The following is a 23,084-nucleotide window of genomic DNA, read 5'->3' on the forward strand; positions in this document are numbered from 1 at the left end:
TCACTAGCAATTAACCTTCTTCAACATATTTTTCTCTCTCTTTTTAAAAAATTTCTATTTTTATTCTTTGGCTGAGTAAGATGTGGGTAGTTCCTGACGAGGGATCAGCACAAGTCTTAACCACCAGACTGCCAGGAAAGTCCCAATACATTTTTTTGAATGAATATCTTCACTGTATAACTGCTAATTCTAATTTGAATCACTACTCTGCTACAATTAAATGCTTCTTAATCCTTTTTGTTAGTGGCATAAGCACTGCAAACATAGATACCATAATTAATTTAAAAAAAATGTTTCATTTCACATAAGCGATCTCAATTTTCCCCAAAATTGTGTCTAATTAGAATGTAAACTCTGTGAGGACAATGATTCTATAAATGAATGAAGTCATTCACGAGACTCTTTGCTTACAGATATATAACCCCATGGTAATAATCAGCTTCCCAGGTGAAGCAGTGGTAAAGAATCTGCCTGCTAGCACCGGAGACGCAGGAGATGAGGGTTTGATCCCTGGGTTGGGAAGATCCCCTGGAGAAGGAAATGGCAACCCACTCCAGTTTTCTTGCCTGGGAAATTCCATGGACAGAGGAGCCTGGCAGGCTACAGTCCATGGTGTTGCAGAGTTGGACACAACTGAGCAACTGCACATGCATACGTGGTAATAATCATTGCTAATATTTATTGAATATTTATTATTATCAGACATTGTTCAAACAGCTTTACATGAATTTGCTCATTTAATCCTATAACAATTCATGAGGTAGAGCTAGTGATGGTTGTTACAGTTTGTAAGCAGGAAACTAAATCTGTTCAAGTTCAGCAGTTAGTGTAGGGCTTTGCTTTGAACCTTGGTTTCACTGTTCTTTAAAAAAGAAATGACAGGCCCAAAATGCAGTTACTTGTACTAAGTCCCACATCAGCAGACCAAGACTTAATAGCAGTTATAACCTCCCCTAGGATTGCAGTCTTAACAGGTCAGTCTGGAATTTTCTGGTCAGCAGCAGTGAGGTAATCAGCCACATAGGCCCTTCCCATCCCTAAAAGGAAGATGAAGTAATCCACTCTCTCCTTTTCCCTTTCCCCTCCTGTCTATAAAAGCCTTCCATTTTGTAGAAATCCTTGGAACTCTTCTCTGATCACTAGATGGGATGCTGCCCAATTCATGAATTGTTCAGTAAAGCCATTATATCATTACAGTCGACTTGATTGACTTTTTACTCAACACTGCCAAACCTGTGTTCTAATCCTCACAAGACTGCCTCCTGAACCTCCCAGCTCCCCTACCAAATCCATTCCCAATACCTAAGGTTCCAAGTTTCCCACAGGCAAGAGGATTTATTGGCTACCCTGGAGGTCACCAAACCAGAAATACTACTTAGGACAGCAGCTTTGGGAAGTGGGGGCGGGGGGCGCAGGTTGGTGGTGGTAGGGGTGGGAAGTAGAGGGGGGGTAGGGGTTGGGGGCTAATTATTGGCTTAGGGCAGAAAGAAAGGAAGTAACTATTACCATTTGTTGCTGAAAAACAACTTGAAGTTCATAGAAGAGAAGAGAGGAGATGGAAGGTGAGCGGATTTACTTATCCTCTCTCACTTATGCCCCCTTTGCATGTTTCACTGATTGGATGCCACTCTTCCTTTTCCAGGTTGCCCTTGGCCTTTTTTTTAACTGTATTTCACCTGGATGAAAATTTGCAAAGTATGGTAAGCACAGTATAGTTTTCTCAGGTTTAGAAACACCCCCGAGAAAGGCATACTAGATAATAAATACTGCTTAACCATTTAAACCCAGTGTTAGCATCTATTCCAGTTCTTACCTAAACACACAAGAGCTTCAGATGGATCCTACTTTTTCACACAGATTGCCTTTTCTCCTATAATTTGCTGTTTGTGTTGGAAATTATTTAGAAGTGAGCAAAGGAGAGTCTAAGGAAAATAGGGCTCTGATGCAAGGTCTGGTTAAATGAGGAAGAAGAAAATGTTTAACAAAGATTTATTAAGAAATCTGTGCTCCAGGTATTATACTAAGCATGGAGATCACAAAGGTCCTCACATGTCAGCAAGGAAAATAGAGATCTAAACTTGTTACCATAAGTAGAGTGCCAAATTGGAGAAACCATATTCCCAGGGAGTGCTTAGGAAGGGCATCTGAGAGGGAGGGCAGGCCAAGCCTCCAGCTTCAGTCTGGGCAGAGCAGAGAGAACCAACACTAACACAGTGTTCTGGTGTCTGGATGTTTTCTGTCATTCTCTGGGGGCTAAGGCATGGGCTTTTTGACTTCTCATGCAAGGGACATGTTCTCCAGTGTGATTTAACCAGAACAGGGGACTGGGGAGAGTTTTTGTAACTGACCATTTTAATATTATGCTATTTTCAACACGTGGGTTACTGTAAAGAGATGAAATACAATGATTAAGTGCATGGTTTCCAGATTTCAGGCTGTCTCTGTTTAAATCCTGGTTTTTGCCACTTACAGGATTTGTGACTGAAAGCAAGTCGCTTCTACCATCTCTGACTCCTATTCCTAGTCTGCAAAATGGGGCAGCAAAATATTCATCTCCACTTTGTAAGGGTGCTGTAAAGATTAATTTAAATGAAGGTGATACATATGAGTCCTTAGTATCTGACACACAAAAGCATTTCTAGTTTATAAGGGTTGACTGAGATGTTTTGATAAATCACAGTTGCTTTTATATCTCCTTTCTCTACAAAGGAATTGTGAGTTTATAGTGCCATCTTAAGGATAAAGCAACCAATGCTCTTGTCATTCTTCATCTTTTTTTTTATTTGCAATTCAAGGTTCGTTTTAATCAGCATGTGGGCAATGCCTTCCACTTTGCTCTTCCTACTCCAGCCATTGTAAATGGTTCTTCTGTGCTGCTTACCTGTATTCATACCCCTTACAAGATTTATCATGTTAAACCTAAATTCTTGCTTTTACATCCATCTCCTCAAGGTGGTTGCATATTCAGTTATGTACCCACTCTGCCTAGCATATTCAACAAATATTGCTGAACTAAATAAACAAATTCTCAATAAAGGCATTTAGTTTAGTACAAATACATACGTTGATTCCAGAAATCATGAAGGATATAAGGATTCTCTTTTGCTTATCAAAATTTCATGGTCTGGAAATCCACACACTAAAAGTTTAACTTAAAAATATGTCACTGGCCAACTGGGGCACCTGGTAAAAACAAGTATAAAGACTCTTTGGAACCCAGAACTTTGGAACCCAGAACACTCAACCCAGGCTACACAAGTTTCCTACATTTTAAACCACATGGAAGGGCTCATAACACAAAAGCACAAAACATTTAGTGAAACAATTCACTAGAAGCACAAATCAGATGTCAACAAACAGCAGAATTAGATACCCAAGATGTCATGGCCCCCTTCCGGCTGTGTCATCACTCTAGCATCTGCTTTCATTATCATAGCTCCTCTGCCTCCCTCCCTCTTATAAGGACCTTTGTGATTATATTGGGCCTACCTGGATGGTTCAATATAATCACCCCATTTCAAGATCTTTAATCACATCTGCAAATTCCCTTTTACCATGGGAGGTATTACATTCACAAGCTCCAGGGATTAGGATGTGGGCATCTTTGGGGAGCCATTGCTCTGCCTACCACAATTTTCCTTTGCTATTTTGTCACATCTCTTTAAAAGGCCAATTTTGGTTTTTCCTTTTCAACTCTATTTGCTTTATTTTCTTAACTTGTCTGGCAGGCTAAGACATACAATATAGTGCTCAAAAGAAGTAGTGATAGTATCATCTTTCCAGAACTTGAGAATATTTCTAAACATTTCATTATTGAATATGAATTAGCTGAAGGTTTCTGGTATTGCCTTTCATTGGTTAAATGAAGTTTTTTCTACTCATAGTTTCCTAGAAACTTTAGCCATCAATGTGTGTTAAAAATAATTGAATGATTTTTCCTGCTTCAGTCTTTCTCCTGCAATCTTTTAATATGAAGAATCATATTAATTGATTTGATTTGACAATATTTAATCACCCTCAAATTCTGTAATAAGCCCATTTGGGTAATGACATATTTATTTTTTTTAAACACTGCTACATGTGTGCAAATATGTTCATGAGTAAGATTGATAGAATTATGTTTAATTTCCTTAGAAATTAGGGGATTTAGACGAGGTTGGACTCATAAGCGGAGCTGAATGAAAAAATCTTTCTTCTTTTTCTAGTCTCTGAAAAAGTGGGTAGGATTAGAGCAGTGGCTCTCAATTAGGGGCACTTTTATCCTTTAGGAGACATTTGTCAAAGTCTGGAGACCTTTTTGGTTATCAAAACTGGGAAGGTGTTACTGGCATTTAGTGAGTAGAGGCCGACAATGCTGCTGACTATCCTGCAATGCACAGGACAGCTGCCTCCTTTTCCGCCAGCAAACAATTTTACCTTACCCAAATTGTCGCTGGTCAGTGGTGCTGAGGCTGTGATTTATTTTTTCATTCTGAAGTAATAATCACTCTTCTCATTTTGTATTTGGAATACGGTTGTTTTTCAGAGAGGGCTTCAAAACTTATGTAAGTTTCAGGCCCCATAGAACCTGGACCTGGTGGGAGAAAAAGAGGACACTCTATAGAGGAGAGGGGTTTGTGTGTGTGTAGGTAGGGGAGGGGGAGAGAGAAATCACTGAGTCAAAACCAATGCTAGAAAGGGGGGGGGGAGAGAAATTTTGTTTAGGCATAATTTTCAAATAATCACAGTTACTAAGAAATTGGCCATAAGAACAATTTCAAGAAACTGAAGGAAAGTAATTACTGTGGTACATGATCTAGCAGTTTTAATTCTTGATACCTATCCTAGAGAAATGTTAGTACATATACATAAAGACAGGTCTGGGGATATTCCCTGAGTAGTGTTTGTAAAAATGAAAAACTGGAAGCAATCTACTTGTCAAATCATTAGAGTAGTGGATAAAGTGTGATATTTTCATACAAAAACTCTATAGCAGGTAAAAGGGAGCCAGACTTATCAATATATCTGTCAACATGGATATATCACAAAAATATATTTTTGAACAAAAAAAAGAAGTTGCATAACTATTCATGCCATATTTTTATGTTAATATATTTAGATATGTATGCATGTAATACATTGTGTGTTTATATAATAGTACATTTACATAATGCTTCCCACTCAAAATATTATTGCATATTTTCTGTAGATAAAGTGCATGTAAATATCGAAACAGCCTTAAAAGACATTACATTACACACTGAACAAGTGTAAGAGTAGTTAACTCCGGAAGATAAGGAGTGCAGCAGCAAAATTGAAAGAAAAAATGTCAAATGCACACAATTTTATCTGTATTGTTCTAATTTTTAAGAATAGAATGTATTCATATATTTCACATGTAACTTTTTAAATGGATTTAAAAAGACAATTATGCCAGTTGTTCAGGGTTAATTCCTTTTTTTTCTTTTCAGTTTTGTTAAGATATAATTGACATATAGCACTACGCTTAAGGTGTACAGCATAATAATTGACCTATATACATCATGAAATGATTATCACAATAAGTTTAGTGAACATCCATCATCTCATATAAATATAAAATTTAAAAGAAAATATTTTTCCTTGCGATGAGAACTCAGGATTTCTCTTAAAAACTTTCATATGTAACACACAGCAGTTTTACTTATATTTATCGAGTTTTATGTTACATCCCTAGTACTTATTATTCTTACAACCAGAAGTTTATATCTCTTGATCACCTTCATCTAATTTCCCTTCTCCCTACCCTCTGCCTCTGGTAACCACAAATCTGATTTTTTTCCTATGAGTTTGTTTCTGAACTTAAAAATAATTGAACTTAAAACCAAAAAGCTTATGGGAGAGTTCAGCATCCCAGCTTGTGGAGATAATGAGATGAAATGTCACTCTCAGTTTCTGATACCAAAAGATTCACTTATTTTATAATTTATGAAGCTGATATCAACAGATTTAGAACAGTGCTGACAATTACCAACTTTCTTTTCTATTGGAAGTAACTGGGTATGAGGGAGAATGCTTGCTCTCCCCCTAGATTTGAAATTGAGGGTAAATTCCTTTTGTAGTAATTTAATATTGTTTTCCCAGTTGATATCCTCCAAAGAAATGAAGGCCCATTTAGCTGTAGGCTTCCTATCATGACATATCACAAAGAACACTTGAAACCTTACACTAATTCCTAATGATTTCTTGAATCTTTCAGTTGGTTTTTGTATTCAAGAGATGGAAATTTGAGAAAGACACAAATCTGTTGAGACATTGATCCAGAATATAAAAATGAGTTATGAAAAAAATGCTTAGAACAGCAACTTGTATATAATAAATGCTGTTAGTGTTACATATTACTACAATCCTTTCCAATACTAATGTAGCTACACCAAAAAGAAGCAGATATTTCGATTGTTTTCAACTTTAGTATAACGTTAGAAACCAATTTTTAAAAATTAAGAACTGCAGAGATAAGATATTTTTACCTCTAGCAGAATTTGTCTGGGGTTTCAGCTCTCTGTGAGAAAGGTGATCATTGTCTTTAGCCCTCCAGATCAATTCCTTCACTAAGTTGATCAGAGAGAGACAGAGAGAGTGTTGAGTGAGTGAGTGAGTGTGCGTGTGTGTGTGTGTGTGTGTGTGTGTGTGTGTAGGGTTGTTCCTGGGAGTCAAGGACTTAGGTTTTAGCATCTGACTTCCCTCCCTCCCCAAGCCTTGAGGGTTCACTCTTCTGCTTTATGAATTTACCAAAAGCAAAAGGAATATTCCCTCTCTGCTGCTGCTGCCAAGTCACTTCAGTCATGTCCGACCCTGTACGACCCCATAGACGGCAGCCCACCAGACTCCCCCGTCCCTGGGATTCTCCAGGCAAGAACACTGGAGTGGGTTGCCATTTCCTTCTCCAATGCATGAAAGTGAAAAGTGAAAGTGAAATTGCTCAGTCGTGTCCGACTCTTAGCGACCCCATGGACTGCAGCCTACCAGGCTCCTCCATCCATGGGATTTTCCAGGCAAGAGTACTGGAGTGGGTTGCCATTGCCTTCTCCGGATATTCCCTCTCACTTGGTATATAAACCAGAGGAGAGTACTCCTGTTAACCTGTGAGGGTTCTTGTTAGAACTGGAAGAGAAAACTATCTCAGTCAGAGATGGCTCAGTGGAGTCCCACTCCATGCCTCTTGCCCCCACCTTCTTGCTACCGTGGCATCATTATCCAGGGCTTGGAGTGAAGCCAAGAAACAAAAGATGGCATTCTGATGGTGAGGTGAAATATATTTATAATCCTTGACCCTGCCCTATCTGCCAGCTTTTTGTTTGTGTCAGTTTTAAAGCTTCTAGAATTGGAAAGCCATCACTAAAATGCCCCCTGCTCACTTATTTCTTGGTCAATAAAAAGTTAATACAATTGCTTTGCCATGTCTATTAGCTAGCAAGGATGGCACAATGAATTCAACTGATGACTGCACTTTAAATCGTGGATGTGTAGGATTAACCATTTTGGCTCACTCATTCATTAGCATCAGATTCTGGTTAATTGATATTCTATTTCTAAAGACCTCCTTCTACTTTTTAACACTACCCCTTTCAACAGTTTTCACCAGTGCATTTAAAGAAATCAAATGTGGTTGGTTAATAAATACATATATATACCTTTATGGGTGTAAGAAATTTTTGAAGAATATTAGGAAGCACTGGGCTTCCCAGGTAGCACAGTGGTAAAGAATCCACCTGCCACTGTAAGAGACAGTTTAATCCCTGGGTTGGGAAGATCCCTTGAAGGAGGAAATGGCAACTCACTCCAGTATGCTTGCCTAGGAAATCCTATGGACAGAGAATTCTGGTGGGATATAGTCAATGGTTCTGCAAGGAGTCAGACATGTCTTAGAGACTGAACGTGCACAAGCTCGTATAACCTGCCAGCATCTCTCTGGTTCATGCTAACTTCCAGTCATACAGAGCCCAACAAAAGAGAAGTATTTAGGTAAATTACAGTACATCTGTTTGATGGAATGCTATATAGTTACTTAAAACCATGGTACAGAAAAATATTTTTTATTATTTATTTTTAATTGGAAGATAATTGCTTTACAATGTTGTATTAGTTTCTGCTGTACATCAATGGGAATTAGCCGTAAGTATACATATACGCTCTCCCTCTTGAGCCTCCTTCCCACCTAGAAAAATACTTAATGGCATAAAAAGATATTCATCTATTTCTGCGTTATTGACTATGCCAAAGGCTTTGACTGTGTGGATCACAATAAACTGTGGAAAATTCTGAAAGAGATGGGAATAGCAGACCACCTGACCTGCCTCTTGAGAAATCTGTATGCAGGTCAAGAAGCAACAGTTAGAACTGGACATGGAACAACAGACTGGTTCCAAATTGGGAAAGGAGCACGTCAAGGCTGTATATTGTCACCCTGCTTATTTAACTTATATGCAGAGTACATCATGAGAAATGCTGGGCTGGATGAAGCACAAACTGGAACCAAGATTGCAATCAGAGAAGGCAATGGCAACCCACTCCAGTACTCTTGCCTGAAAAATCCCAGGGACAGAGGAGGCTGGTGGGCTACAGTCCATGGGGTCACAAACAGTTGGACATGACTGATACTAAACACACACACATTTCCCAACTCAACTTTATAAGCACAATTTGAGTAGTTCACTGAAGAATTAATGATGGTATAAAATGATTAGATTGGTTTCCTGCTCTCAACCCTCATTACCACTGCCTGTATTATTTTACCATTAGGTTTCCCTAAACGTAATGATGCATTGGAGAAGGAAATGGCAACCCACTCCAGTGTTCCTGCCTGAAGAATCCCAGGGACGGGGGAGCCTGGTGGGCTGCCGTCTATGGGGTCGCACAGAGTCGGACACGACTGAAGCGACTTAGCAGCAATTATTTCTTCAAAGAATTTGACTCTTCTAAGGCTCTTGAAGCAGGTTACCAAGACACTTCTCAAAAAATGTGTACTAGCAATGTACCAAATAAGGGTATAGTACCCTCCTAAGCCCTATTTTTAAAAAGATTATTTCCTGCCTTTTGAACAGTTTTAAAGGTATTATTTAATTTGCTGAAAAACTAAAAATATTCTAACAACCAAGACATGTTCACATTTTTAAAAAAAATTTTATTCTTTCTCCGGTTACAACTTTTAGAGTGCAGATTTCAGTTGTGTGAGAAGAAGCAGGGGCTTGGGAAAGGAGCATTTATCCTGGAGTGGGGAATCAGGGTTTTCTGCAATAGCTTTCTAAAAGGCCTCCCAACTTCCATGCTTGATTCTGAGGAATCAGCAACCAGAGTGACCCATTTAAAAACTTTAATCAGATCTTGTCTCTCTCCTGCTTAAAACCATCCAATGGCTGTCCATTGCTTTTAAGATAAAATGCATGATGGGCAAGGCCCCCCTAAGCAAACTTGCTCACTTCCGTGCAGCCTAGCCCGCCTTCCCTTTGTTCCTCATTCTGCTGGTTTCCACCTCAGAGCCTCTGTCCTTGCCTGGAATGCTCTTTTCTCATTTCCTCCGCTAGCTCCTCCTCCTTCAGGATTTAGCTCAAGTATCACTTTCTCTGACAGGCCTTCCCTGCTTCTCTCTTACATTCATTCTGTTTTTTTCTTCATGACACCTATCACCGCCTGAAATTATCTTGATCCTATGTAGGTTATCTTGTTCTTTTCCTGTCTTCCACACCAGAACGTAAGCTCTGAGACCTGCTTGCCTGGCTCCCTCACTGCCTCAGACTAGCCTATTGTAGATGAGACATCATTCGAGTGAGTCAAGACCTGCAGAGGCCTCAGTGAACCTCATTTTTAATAAGGGAGTTAACTAGATGAACGTGACTAGGTTTAAGTGGAAGCATCCTCTCAACGATGCGAGCGCGCTCGCTGGGGCATTTCTAGAAAGCTCGAAGGAGGAATTCTTACTAGGGAATTAGGGAGCAGGGGTGGTGGTGGGGGTAATGAAGAAAACCTGTGCGGTACAATCTTTCCACCTGTTGGAGAGCGCAACAGACCCTAGCGCTATGTTTTAAGGGAAGAGCTGGCATAGAGCCATTTGAAATCTTGCTTTGTTGGGGTTTTTGTTTTTGTTTTGACGCGGAGACCTGATTAAAAGCCCAGTCAGAAGATGAAGAGGTCCCGCACTCCCTCCCCTCGTGGATGTTTCCTTGAGCGCTGTAAAGGCTTTCAAAACATTAAATGCAGCCGACATTTTTTTCTGAGTTAAAAAAAAAAATGGGAAAAATGCAGAAACGTACAGAGCAGGCCCGTGGCCGCTTCCCGCGGGGTCCTGTGTGCCACCCCTTCCCATTCCCGCCAGCCCGGGTCTCCTAGGACCCGCAAGGGGCGGAGGGGTGGGGCACGCCCGCTGACGCTACCAGGCAGGGACTGCGCAGGCGCCAGGGCGGGGTCTCGCGCAGTCGCGCGCCGCGCTGTTCGCGCGGGAGTGGGACGCCGGCGCGCTGGGGCTGCAGGTAGGTGGGAACGGAAGACGCAGCCGGGAAGAGAGACCGCCAGGATGGCGACACCGAACAGGAAAACGTCCACTCCAAGCTCCCTGGCCTCCAAGAGAGCTGTCCTGAGTGATCCCTCGTCGGAAGTCCCGAGCAAGAGAAAGAGTTCGGTCCCACCGGCGGCGCCACCGCCACTGCCGTCGTCCGGGCCTTTCGTGGAAGGCTCTATCGTCCGCATCGCGATGGAGAACTTCCTGTGAGTGACCGGAGGCCGTGCCGGGGCATGGGAGGCCGGCGGCCGGCACACGAGGGGCGCAAGCTGCGTGCGTGCGGGGGGCAGGTCGATAGAGGTGTGCCTGGCTTTTGAGGCGTTTGGTAAATTCGTCCGGGGATTGCGGGGAGGATATTTACTGTGGGCCGTGGAGATTGACGTGTTTGTTGATGTGGTAGGTGTGTGCCTTGTGTATTGCAGTTTTTTGGTTCTTAATGCCAAAGTTTGAAGGCGTCAAATGGCGGGCAGTGGACGTAGTAGGAATTACATCTCTTCCCCCTGGGAGTCACGGCCTGTCGACATAATCTGTAATTCACAAAACTATGGCCCTGGGAAGTCAAAAAGTAACAGTTAAATCAGTGCGACAGTAATGCTGTGGCACATTCGTGAAGAGAAGGCAGTTGCCAGGTGGACAAAGATGGTGATGGTTGTCATGGATGGAGACATTTCTTGAAATGTAGCAGAAAAATAAAGTCCTGCTCTCAATTGTTGCGCTACCCAGCAGAGCCTTGACTCCTTCGAATCCGACTTTCTTCTCTGGTTGCTTTCTCACCCTTCAGACAACTAATCATAGTATTCACTTTAGAATTTAGTAAAGATATTGTAGCACAACTACCGTGTATCTGTCTAGCACCTTGCAGTTCATTTGTCTATTATATTTTAAGCTTACACAGTAGCCTAGGGAAAACAGTTACAGTAACAATAACGACTTTTTTTGAAGCATCTATCCTGTGCCAGGTGTAGAAATAGGTACTTTATTTATACAGTACCCTCATTCATTCCTCATAACTCTTTATATTATCTCCACTGATAAGCTCAGAGAGGTTAATTTGCCCAGGTTTACTCAGCTGATAAGTAGCTGACTTGTTGTTTAAATTCAAATCAGGAAAGATAAAAGTAGTCAAATGAAGTATCTACCATAATTTTATATGTGTGTATGTATCAGGATGCCCTGGGGGCACAAAGGATGAAATGATTAATTTCCTCCACAGTTGTGAGAAGGGCCTTGTACTAGAGGATATGAAAGTTAAGGGAAGAGCATGGAACTGCCTGAAACAGTTTGCTGTGTTTAGTAAGTTTCCAGTATCCTAGTATGACTAGGGCATAGGATGTGAGTGAGTGTATGGATAGAGAGTTGATACTGATGATATATAGGATTATTGAGGGTCTGTGTTTCCTGTGCTGAGAAATTGCAACTTTATCCTGTAGGCAGCCAGGATGCATTTTAAGTAGGGCATCATATGTGGTTTGGGCTTCTCAGGTGGTGCTAATGGTAAATAACCTGCTTGCCAGTGCAGGAGAGTTATGAGACAGGGGATGGATCTCCTGGAGGGCACATGGCAGCTCACTCCAGTATTTTTGCCTGGAGAATCCCGTGGACAGAGTAGCCTGGCGGGCTACATCCATAGGGTCGCAAAGAGTTGAACACGACTGAAATAGCACACACACGTGCACCCTCATGTGGCTTATATTACTTTGGAAGCAGTGTGAAGGATGATATAGAAAGGGTGCAAGATCGGAGGCAAAAAGGCTTTTACAATATGAAGGCAGAGATTATCGGGATTTGAGTCTCGCAGTGGAAAGTAGCAGAAAGAATAGGTTTGACAGGATTTGGTCTGCAGATTAATTGCGAGGCATCAGGGTAAAGGAGAAATGGAGCATTTTTCTCAAGTCTCTCTCTTGGCGAATTGGTATAAAGATGTGCCAAAGAAGGAGTAATTCTGGGAGGATAATAATAAATGCCTTTTGTATCTTGTGAATTGAAGTTTCCTGTGGGGCATCTAAAAGGTCTTCTATGGGCAGTATTTATAACGGTTTGGAGCTTATAGGAAAATGTTAACAGATGAGAGACTTGAGAATCATGCATATAGGTGCTTGTTAAAATTGCAGAAATGGTTGAAATTGCCTCGAAGGGAATAGAAATAGAAGTCCAAGTACAGAGTTCCAGAGGAATGCCAACGCTTAAGGGCAAGCAGAAGAGCTCACAGATTGAGAAGGAACTGTTCAGGGAAGTAAGGGGGGATCCGTGGGGGAGAGTATTATCAGAGAACCCAAGGAAAAAGAGTGCTTCAAAAACATCCTATGATACAGTGAAGTTAGATAACAGTACAGAAAAGAACCTGCTGCATTTAGCAGTCAGGAAATCTTTGGCGCTTTGAGGTAGTGGAAGTGGAAAACTTTGCAGTCATAGAAGAATGAATGAGTGTGAAGAAGTAAAGCTTGGATGTGAAGACGAGAAAGAAAAGGTAGCTGGAAAATGCAGAACTGAGTAAGGTTTTGTTTATTATTATGAGAGGACTTTGAGTTTTAGGAATGAAGTAGGAAGAGTAGGCCTAGAGAACTGAAATGGCCTGGAAGAGTGTAGACAAGGGAAAGATTTCCTGTGAGTTAACCAAGTCCAGTGGGATTGAGACTAGAGGGAAGCGATTTCTAGGCAGAAGTCATAGCATATGCAAAGGCTTTGAGAAAGAAGGAAGCGTAAGATAGTCAATAAACTGAAAGAAATTCCTTATAGGTAAACTTTAGAAGTCTAATTAGAGAATAGAGGAAGGAAATGGAAAGTAGAAAGAGATGATCTATACCTAAATTAGGAAGGGTCCTATTTTATCTGTTTCTTTTTTTAAAAACAAGGTATGTCAGATTTTCTTGTTTACCAACATTATTTGGTGATAAATGGAATGATGAATGGGTCGGTAGTGTGAACAGAGGTGAAGGAGATGAAAAGAATCAAAGATGATGCCTAGGTTTCTGCTGTGGGCAGAGGGATGAAAAATGATATCCTTCACTAAGAGACAACAAGAGTGGTTTTAGATTTTTTTTTTTTTAAGGCTTATGAAAAAGTAATTCCGGTTTTGGACTGTGAATTTTAAATTACTATAGCTAGGCTTAAACACATCTTTATTGATCAAAATAGCAACCATTACAGTCAGCACATTTTTGCCAACAAGAAATAAGTTTGTTTATTCTTGTAGCATAAAAATCCGTCCTTCAGGATTTGATGAACTCTTGGAAAGCATTTTCTGTCTCATGCTGGTTGTGGAAGTGATTTGCCTGCAAAATGTTGTCGAGATACTTGAAGAAGTGGTAATCGGTTGGCAATAGGTTATATGGCTGTTGAGGCAAAACTTCGTAGCCCAATTTGTTCAACTTTTGAAGAGTTGGTTTTGCGATGTATGGTCAGGCATTGTCATAGAGATGAATTGGGCCCATTCTGTTGGCCAGTGCTGGCTGCAGGCGTTGTAGTTTCTGTGCATCTCATTGATTTTCTGAGCATACTTCTCAGATGTAATGGTTTCTTTTCGCCAGGATTCAGAAAGCTGTAGTATATCAGATGGGCAGCAGACTGCCAAAAGAGTGACCATGACCTTTTTTGGGTGCAAGTTTGACTTTGGAAAGTGCTTTGGAGTTTCTTCTTGGTCCAACCACTGAGCAGGTTGTCGCTGGTTGTCATATAAAATCCACTTTTGTCACATGTCACAATCCAATCAAGAAATGGTTTGTTGTTGCATACAATAAGAGAAGATGACACTTCAAAACAATGATTTATTTTTTGGTCAGTTCATGAGGCACCCACTTATCGAGCTTTTCCACCTTTCCAATTTGCTCTAAATGTCAGATGACCATAGAAGGATTGACACTGAGTTCTTGGGCAACTTCTGGTGTAGTTGTAAGAGGTTCAGCATTGATGACCCTCTCAATTGGTTGTTGTCAACCAACTTCCAATGGCCGGCCACTGTGCTGCTCATCTTCAGGGCTCTCGTCTCCTTTGCAAAACTTCTTGAGCCAGTGTAGTTGCATTAGCAGTTCCTGGGCCAAATGCGTGGTTGATGTTGCAAGTTATCTCTGCTGCCTTACGACCCATTTTGAACCCATTTTGAACTCGAATAAGAAAATTGCTTGAATTTGCATTTTATCTAACATCATTTCCCTAGTCTAAAATAAATATAAAATACACAGCAAGTAATAAGTCATTAGCAAAAAAAAAGCAAAAAATGTGCATTAAAATGATGTATAACATAACCTCATTTATTTGAAAATCTATTCCAATATCAAACAGCAAAGTTCAACAATGCAAAACCACAGTTACTTTTGCACCATTGTAATAGTTTTGAATATGTTAAGTTTGAAGTGACCATTGTGGGACATCCAAATAGAGTTCTTGAGGTGGGAATTGCATCTGTAGGTCATCTGAACTGACTTTCAGTATATAGATGTTACCTGAGGCCATGGAGAATATATGAGATACTAGATCAAGTATGTAAACTGGCCTCTGAAATTAGCTTTTTCAGGGGGAGGTCAGAGAAAAGGGAATTCACAAAAGGGAATTTCCAATAAACATATTGTAGAGTCAGAATGGTGTTGTTTTTTTTTAATCCGGAGGCTTTATTTAGTTTTTGGCAGCTTTTCGTGTTTATAGTATTTGTGTGTAACGATATAGGTCAGAAGTTTTCATGCTTTTTTCTGTTGTATTTGTTTGCTTAAATACCAGTTGCATGACTATTTTAGTAAGACAGTTCACAGCAGGAAATTCAAATATTAAAAGAATGGAGCTTCATGTGTTGGGATTAAGAAGCTCCAAGTCAGATAATTTTCCAGATGTCTGAAATTCCCAAACTAGTTTTATTTTAACTGTTGTAAGGGATTGTTTTAAGACTCGGCTGTTACTAGAATAAAGCTTCTGAAAAGACAGATGGATGCTCTGCAGAGAAGTGGGGTTGGAAACCTGCTGGAAAATATTTTCTTTACCACCTGTATTTATTTTATTACCACTTGGAATTTCAGAATTATTAATTTTTTGGAGTATTAAAGTTGATATGTGCTTGGTTAAATTATTTGAATACCTAACAAGTCAGTAATAGGCCAAGCTTTTACTCTTGGGGAATTAGTTGGTAGCCAACTGAAACTGTGGGCATGGGACATTACTTCTGAGTTCCAGTTCCAGATATTCAAGGACATCGTACAAAGATACTGAGTCAGTTTCCTTCACATCTTGCCATAGCTGTCCCTGAAGACTAATATGGATTAGATGCTACTGTTGCAGGTAGAGAGCAGGTCAGCATGCTGTTTTCTAGTATGAGGGAATGTTACAGACATGCTTGGTGATGATGCACTCGTTTCCTCCCATAGGAATAAAATTTAATTTGTACTAGAAATTGATCCTTTGGTGAATGTCTGGCAGCATATTAAAGGAAATTCATGTTATTTTAAAAAAATTAATAAATTAAACTATTGAGTTGATATATCTTCAGTTTTCTAATTATAATAAAAATAATTCGGTTGACTATGATAAGTTTCTAGTAAGCATTTTAATTCAAGAGAAGTATAAATGTAAAATACACAAATTTAGAATGATCCTTCACTTCACTTACATGTAATTTGTTCAAAAACCATTTGTACAGTAGCTTTGATGTACTTTGTCATATATTAGAATTACTAAAGAATAAATTATATCAAACTGTGCTCTGTTCAGCAGACGTAATATTTGAAAAAAATTATGTGAAGTTTTATTTTCCCATGAATGTTCTAATTTTAGATACACTTTGTCACTTTTTCATTTCTCTCACTGACAGATTTTTTTCCCTCTAAGTTAGTAACAACCTATAAACTAATCTTACATTAAAATTTATAAGGTTAGTTGGTTTTTAAAGAATTTGAGGAAACCTATAGATAGTGATAAGGGTAAAGCAAGAAAAAGTGCTTTAGTAGGAAAATATTCTTCACTTCTTGTCTCTACTTAGTAATCTCACCTCTTTATAATTTAGGACATATGATGTCTGTGAAGTATCTCCTGGGCCCCACTTGAATATGATTATTGGAGCTAATGGAACAGGGAAGTCCAGCATCGTGTGTGCCATTTGCCTTGGATTAGCAGGCAAACCTGCTTTCATGGGACGGGCAGATAAGGTAAGTTAACATAGGTACTTCTAATAAAATTCAAAACCATGAATCGCTTTTGGTAACAAATCAATTTCTACATCTTAATTCCTTGGGTATGGCAAATGTGTTGTGCTAGAATATAAATAATGAAGTTGGCAGGTAGAGAGACACTGAGGGAAGATCTCCATTTCCAGAAGTAGTTTGCTATATACCTAGAGAATTCTCCAAGTGTGTAACACCTTCAGCCTTAGAAATAGTGTAAGATACAGTTGTTTAAATGTATTGCTGGACTTGTGAAAAGGAGGAGTAAGTTTACAAAGGGCACAAACAAAGTAATTTGGATCCGAAGATGTCTGCAAGCTCTGGAGTTGTTTTCCCAGGGTTATTTGCTTACCTTGTGCCCTGAAACCTGGCTTTGAATTCGTTGCATAGGACTGGGGGTCCTGAGGGTGTAGAAGAGTTAGAAAATAAAACTATGAGTACTGTTTGTAGCAGGGAAAAAAAACTCGCAAAGTGGGGCTACTTATTATCTCATTGTTACCTCTGAATACAGTAGTAAAAGGAAAAAGAAAAAAAAATCTTTCAAACAAGCCTCAACACATACATTGTAATTTTAGTTTAACATGGCCCTGCTTAGTAATATCTCTGGCAGAAGCAAATGCAAATCCTCTGAAGGAAAAGGCCTTCAATACAGTCCTCAAAAGAAATCCAACAAAGTTTCAAGAAATTCATGAATCCATACCCCTAAAAATCACAAAGTATAGGAGGAAATGAACCACCAAAAATGAGAGCTAATAAAAACAACAGGCTATACAATCTGACCTATAGAGCTTGTATATATAGAATGTAAACTAGGAATATTTAGTTTATTTAGGAACTGAAAGAAGATTGCAAAGGAGTAAGTAACAAAAAGGTCAGGTAAATTTGAAAAAGAATCAGAATATAAATAAAAATACATGGGAGAGAAACGTGATGGACAGGTAAAACAACAAAGCAGACATATTTGAGAATATGTGAACCAAAATACTCGACAGTTTTTCTAAAAATGAAATATAGAGCTAAAGCAAAAAAATAAAAAGTATGAAATCAAGATTGAGACCTGATAGTTAAAGGAAAATAATGGACTAAGGAAGAGGCAATATTCAAAGAAAGAATGACTAAGAATTTTCCAGAAATGTTGAAAAACTTGAATCCTCAGATTCATTGCACCTAAATATATTCCAGATGGCGTAAATGAAAGAAATACACAAATAGACACATTGTAGTAAATTTTAGAATACCAAACATGGTAGTAATATGGTCTCAGAATGTGAAGGGGTTGAAAGAACAGTCTAAGATCCTCATAAAGGAACTTTGAAAGTGTTTAATTTAGGAAGAAGGAAAATTATCTCAGAAGAAAGTCTGAGAGGTAAAATGATGTAAGCAATGAAATGGTAAACACATAGTAGGTGTTAGTTGCTCAATTGTGTCCGACTCTTTGCAATCCTGTGGACTGTAGCCCACCAGGCTCCTGTGTCCATGGAATTCTCCAGTCAAGAATACTGGAGTAGGTTGCCATTCCTTTCTCCGGGGGAACTTCCCAACCCAGGGATCGAACCCGGGTCTCCCACATTGCAGGCAGATTCTTCACCATCTCACCAGTGAAGCCTACTAAACAAGTAGTAAAGTTATGTGTAAACTATAAAATAATACTGATGTCTCATTTGTCAATTTTTTAAATCAAGATAGAACTAAATGTTGTCAAAACAGTGATCAGAGTTAAAGTATTCTCTGTATTGTTGGGAGAAAGTTAAGATAATTGGTTAACTTAAGAGTTTATTAAATTAAATATGCATGTTAAAATTTGTAGGGTAAACCAGTTAAAAAAAAAAAAAAGAAATCGAAATATGTAACTTCCAAACAGGAAAGGTTAAAGTAGGAGGAGCGAAGTAGAGGAAAAATAACCACTGCCCAAACAATCCAGAAGGAGTCTTGAGAAAGGAGAAAGAGAAACAAATGTGAAAAAGGACATCACTAGATAACGTAAAAAAGAGTGGAAATACATGCACAATACATTTCACAATAATTTTGACTGCCACCAGCGCATTACAAGAATGCAGCAGAGGTTTATATATTCATAATATACGAATATTATGAGAATCATTCTGCTAATGTGTAAATGTTTTAAAAGTTGTGACTGGATATATTTCTACAGCTATTTAAACTATCAAAACTGACTCTAAGTAGAGAAGATAAATTAGCTGGTAAGTTTTTTCTCATAGAGAACACCAGACAAAAACAAAATGTGGATTAGTCCTAACAGCAGAAGTTGCTGTTTACACAGGGAAATGTGATTTTAGGTACCCAATCAATCAAGGATAGCATGAGAAAATAACAAGCCCATTTCACTCATGAATCTGGAGGCAAAAATCACACACAAAAAAGGAACTTTAGCATGCTGAATTTAATAATATATAATACATTGTGACCAAATCAAAGTTATTCAAGAACTGAGAGATTGATTATTAGGAAAAAATTAACATAATACACCATGTTTTAAAGAAGTAGAACTCAATAATTTTCTCAACAGATAAAAAGCATTCAGTTAAATTCCACAGTAATTTATGATTAAAAACTCTTAGTAAACTAGAAATAGAATGGACCTTTCTAAATTTCAGGAGATATCTATGAAAATGTACATGTCAAGGTTACCTACTATCATTACTATTGAACATTGTATTGGAAGTTCTAGGTAGAAGAGAAAAGATTGGAAGTTCTAGGTAGAAGAGAAAAGATATGTGTTGAAAAGAAAACTCTCATTCACAGATTGTAGGAATGTCTCCTTAAAAACCATAAAGAAATTCTGGCTAAGCCTCCTGATGGATTAATATGCAAATTTAATAGGGTTAAATCACCCATCAACAGAAAATTGGGTTAAAAATTTGCTGAGCCTGGCCCCGCCCATCAGAACAAGACACACTTTCTCCCTCAGTCAGTCTCTCCCATCAGGAAGCTTCATAAGCCTCTTAACCTTCTCCATTAGAGGACAGATAGAATGAAAACCACAATCACAGAAAACTAACCAATCTGCTCACATGGACCACAGCCTTGTCTAACTTAATGAAACTATGAGCCATGCTGTGTAGGGCCACCCAAGACAGATGGGTCATGGTGGAGAGTTCTTACAAAACATGGTCCACTGGAGAAGGGAATGGCAAACCACTTCAGTATTCTTTCCTTGAGAACCCCTTGAACAGTATGAAAAGACAAAAAGATAAGACACTGAAAGATGAACTCCCCAGGTCAGAAGGTGTCCAGTATGCTATGGGAGATCAGCGGAGAAAAAACTCCAGAAAGAATGAAGAGATGGAGCCAAAGCAACAATAACACTCAGTTGTGGGTGTGACTGGTAATGGAAGTAAAATCCGAGGCTATAAAGAGCAGTATTGCATAGGGACCTGGAATGTTAGGTCCATGAATCACAGCAAATTGGAAATGATCAAATGGAAGATGGCAAGAGTGAACATCGACATTTTAGGAATCAGTGAACTAAAATGAACTAAAATAAAAGGCAATGCCAAAGAATGCTCAAACTACTGCATAATTGCACTCATCTCACATGCTAATAAAGTAATGCTCAAAATTCTCCAAGCCAGGCTTCAGCAATATGTGAACCGTGAACTTCCAGATGTTCAAGCTGGTTTTAGAAAAGGCAGAGGAACCAGAGATCAAATTGCCAACATCCACTGGATCATCGAAAAAGCAAGAGTTCCAGAAAAACATCTATTTCTGCTTTATTGACTATGCCAAAGCCTTTGACCGTGTGGATCGCAATAAACTGTGGAAAATTCTGAAAGAGATGGGCATACCAGACCATCTGACATGTCTCTTGAGAAACCTGTATGCAGGTCAGGAAGCAACAGTTAGAACTGGACATGGAACAACAGACTGGTTCCACATAGGAAAAGGAGTACGTCAAGGCTGTATATTGTCACCCTGCTTATTTAACTTATATGCAGAGTACATCATGAGAAATGCTGGGCTGGAAGAAACACAAGCTGGAATCAAGATTGCTGGGAGAAATATCAATAACCTCAGATATGCAGATGACACCACCCTTATGGCAGAAAGTGAAGAAGGACTAACGAGCCTCTTGATGAAAGTGAAAGAGGAGAGTGAAAAAGTTGGCTTAAAGCTCAACGTTCGGAAAACTAATATCATGGCATCTGGTCCCATCACTTCATGGCAAATAGATGGGGAGACAGTGCAAACAGTGTCAGGCTTTATTTTTTTGGGCTCCAAAATCACTGCAGATGGTGATTGCAGCCATGAAATTAAGAGACGCTTACTCCTTGGAAGGAAGGTTATGGCCACCGTAGATAGCATATTTAAAAGCAGAGACATTTCTTTGCCAACAAAAGTCCGTCTAGTCAAGGATGTGGTGTTTCCAGTGGTCATGTATGGATGTGAGAGTTGGACGGTGAAGAAGGTTGAGCGCCGCAGAACTGATGCTTTTGAACTGTGATGTTGAAGAAGACTCTTGAGAGTCCCTTGGACTGCAAGGAGATCCAATCAATCCATCCTAAAGGAGATCAGTCCTGGGTGTTCATTGGAGGGACTGATGTTGAAGCTGAAACTCTAATACTTTGGCCACCTCATGCGAAGAGTTGACTCATTGGAAAAGACCCTAATGCTGGGTAGGATTGGAGGCAGGAGGAGAAGGGTACGACAGAGGATGAGATGGTTGGATGGCATCACCGACTTGATGGACATGGGTTTGGGTAGACTCCGGGAGTTGGTGATGGACAGAGAGGCCTGGCGTGCTGCAATTCACGGGGTCGCAAAGAGTCAGACATGACGGAGCGACTGAACTGAACTGAACTATAATGGACTGGAATGGGTAAATTTAACTCAGATGACTATTATATCTACTACTGTGGGCAAGAATCCCTTAGGAAATGGAGTAGCCCTCATAGTCAACAAAAGAGTCTGAAATGCAATACTTGGATGCAGTCTCAAAAACAACAGAATGTTCTGTTCGTTTCCAAGGCAAACCATTCAATATCACAGTAATCCAAGTCAGTGCCCCAACCGGTAATGCTGAAGAAGCTGAAGTTGAACGGTTCTATGAAGACCTCCAAAACCTTCTAGAACTAACATCCAAAAAAGAATCCTTTTCATTTTAGGGGACTGGAAAGTAAAAGTAGGAAGTCAAGAAATAGCTGGAGTAACAGGCAAATTTGGCCTTGGAGTACAGAATGTAGCAAGGCAAAGGCTAACAGTTTTGCCAAGAGAATGCACTGGTCATAGCAAATGCCCTCTTCCAACAACACAAGAGAAGACTCTACACATGGGCGTCACCAGATGGTCGATACCGAAATCAGACTGCTTATATTCTTTGCAGCCAAAGATGGAGAAGCACTGTACAGTCAGCAAAAACAAGACCGGGAACTGACTGTGGCTCAGATCATGAAAATGAATATTGCAAAATTCAGACTTACATTGAAGAAAGTAGGGAAAACCAAACCATCCCCAAGACCAAAACCATTCCCAGTAACCAAAACCATCCCCAAGAAGAAGAAATGAAAGAGGCAAAATGGTTGTCTGAGGAGGCATTACAAATAGCTGAGAAGAGAAGCTAAAGGCAAAGGAGAAAAGGAAAGATAATTCCATATGAATGCAGAGTTCCAAAGAATAGCAAGGAGAGAGAAGAAAGCCTTCCTCAGTGATCAGTGCAAAGAAATAGAGGAAAACAATAGAATGGGAAAGTCTAGAGATCTCTTCAAGAAAATTAGAGATACCAAGGGAACATTTCATGCAAAGATAGGTACAATAAAGGACAGAAATGGTATGGACCTAACAGAAGCAGAAGATATTAAGAAGAGGTGGCAAGAATACACAGAAGAACTGTACAAAAAACATCTTCATGACCCAGATAATCACAGTGGTATGCTCACTCACCTAGAGCCAGACATCTTGGAATGTGAAGTCAAGGGGGCCTTAGGGGAAGCATCACTATGAACAAAGCTAGTGGAGGTAATGGAACTTCAGTTGAGCTATTTCAAATCCTAAAAGATGATGCTGTGAAAGTGCTGCACTCAGTATGCCAGCAAATTTGGAAAACTCTGCAGTGGCCACAGGACTACAAAAGGTAAGTTTTCATTCCAATGCCAAAGAAGGGCAATGCCAAAGAATGTTCAAACTACCGCACAATTGCACTCATCTCACATGCTACCAAAGTAATGCTCAAAATTCTCCACGCCTGGCTTCAATAGTACATGAATTGTGAACTTCCAGATGTACAGGCTGGATTTAGAAAAGGCAGAGGAACCAGAGATCAAATTGCCAACATCTGCTGGATCATCGAAAAAGCAAGAGAATTCCAGAAAACATCTACTTCTGCTTTATTGACTATGCCAAAGCTTTTGTGTGGATCGCAACAAACTATGGAAAATTCTTCAAGAGATGGGAATACCAGACCACCTGACCTGCCT

At 39.6% G+C, this 23,084-nt stretch overlaps 1 protein-coding gene across 8 annotated transcripts in view; it reads left to right on the forward strand.

The window, feature by feature from the left end:
• Window positions 1-10,458: 10,458 nt before the first annotated feature.
• SMC5 (structural maintenance of chromosomes 5) overlaps window positions 10,459-23,084 on the forward strand; it is an 88,824-nt gene continuing 76,198 nt past the window's right edge. For all 8 annotated transcript variants that reach the window (XM_081504828.1, XM_081504849.1, XM_081504871.1 and 5 more), the window contains exons 1-2: window positions 10,459-10,719; window positions 16,497-16,638. In XM_081504828.1, the coding sequence (XP_081360954.1) occupies window positions 10,529-10,719; window positions 16,497-16,638 (333 nt within the window). In that variant the 5' untranslated portion in view covers window positions 10,459-10,528. The remainder of the gene's footprint in view (window positions 10,720-16,496; window positions 16,639-23,084) is intronic.

The sequence above is a fragment of the Giraffa tippelskirchi genome, chromosome 1, assembly GCF_054371585.1.
Source record: "Giraffa tippelskirchi isolate mGirTip1 chromosome 1, T2T-mGirTip1v1.2.pri, whole genome shotgun sequence".
NCBI classification, from domain to species: domain Eukaryota; kingdom Metazoa; phylum Chordata; class Mammalia; order Artiodactyla; family Giraffidae; genus Giraffa; species Giraffa tippelskirchi.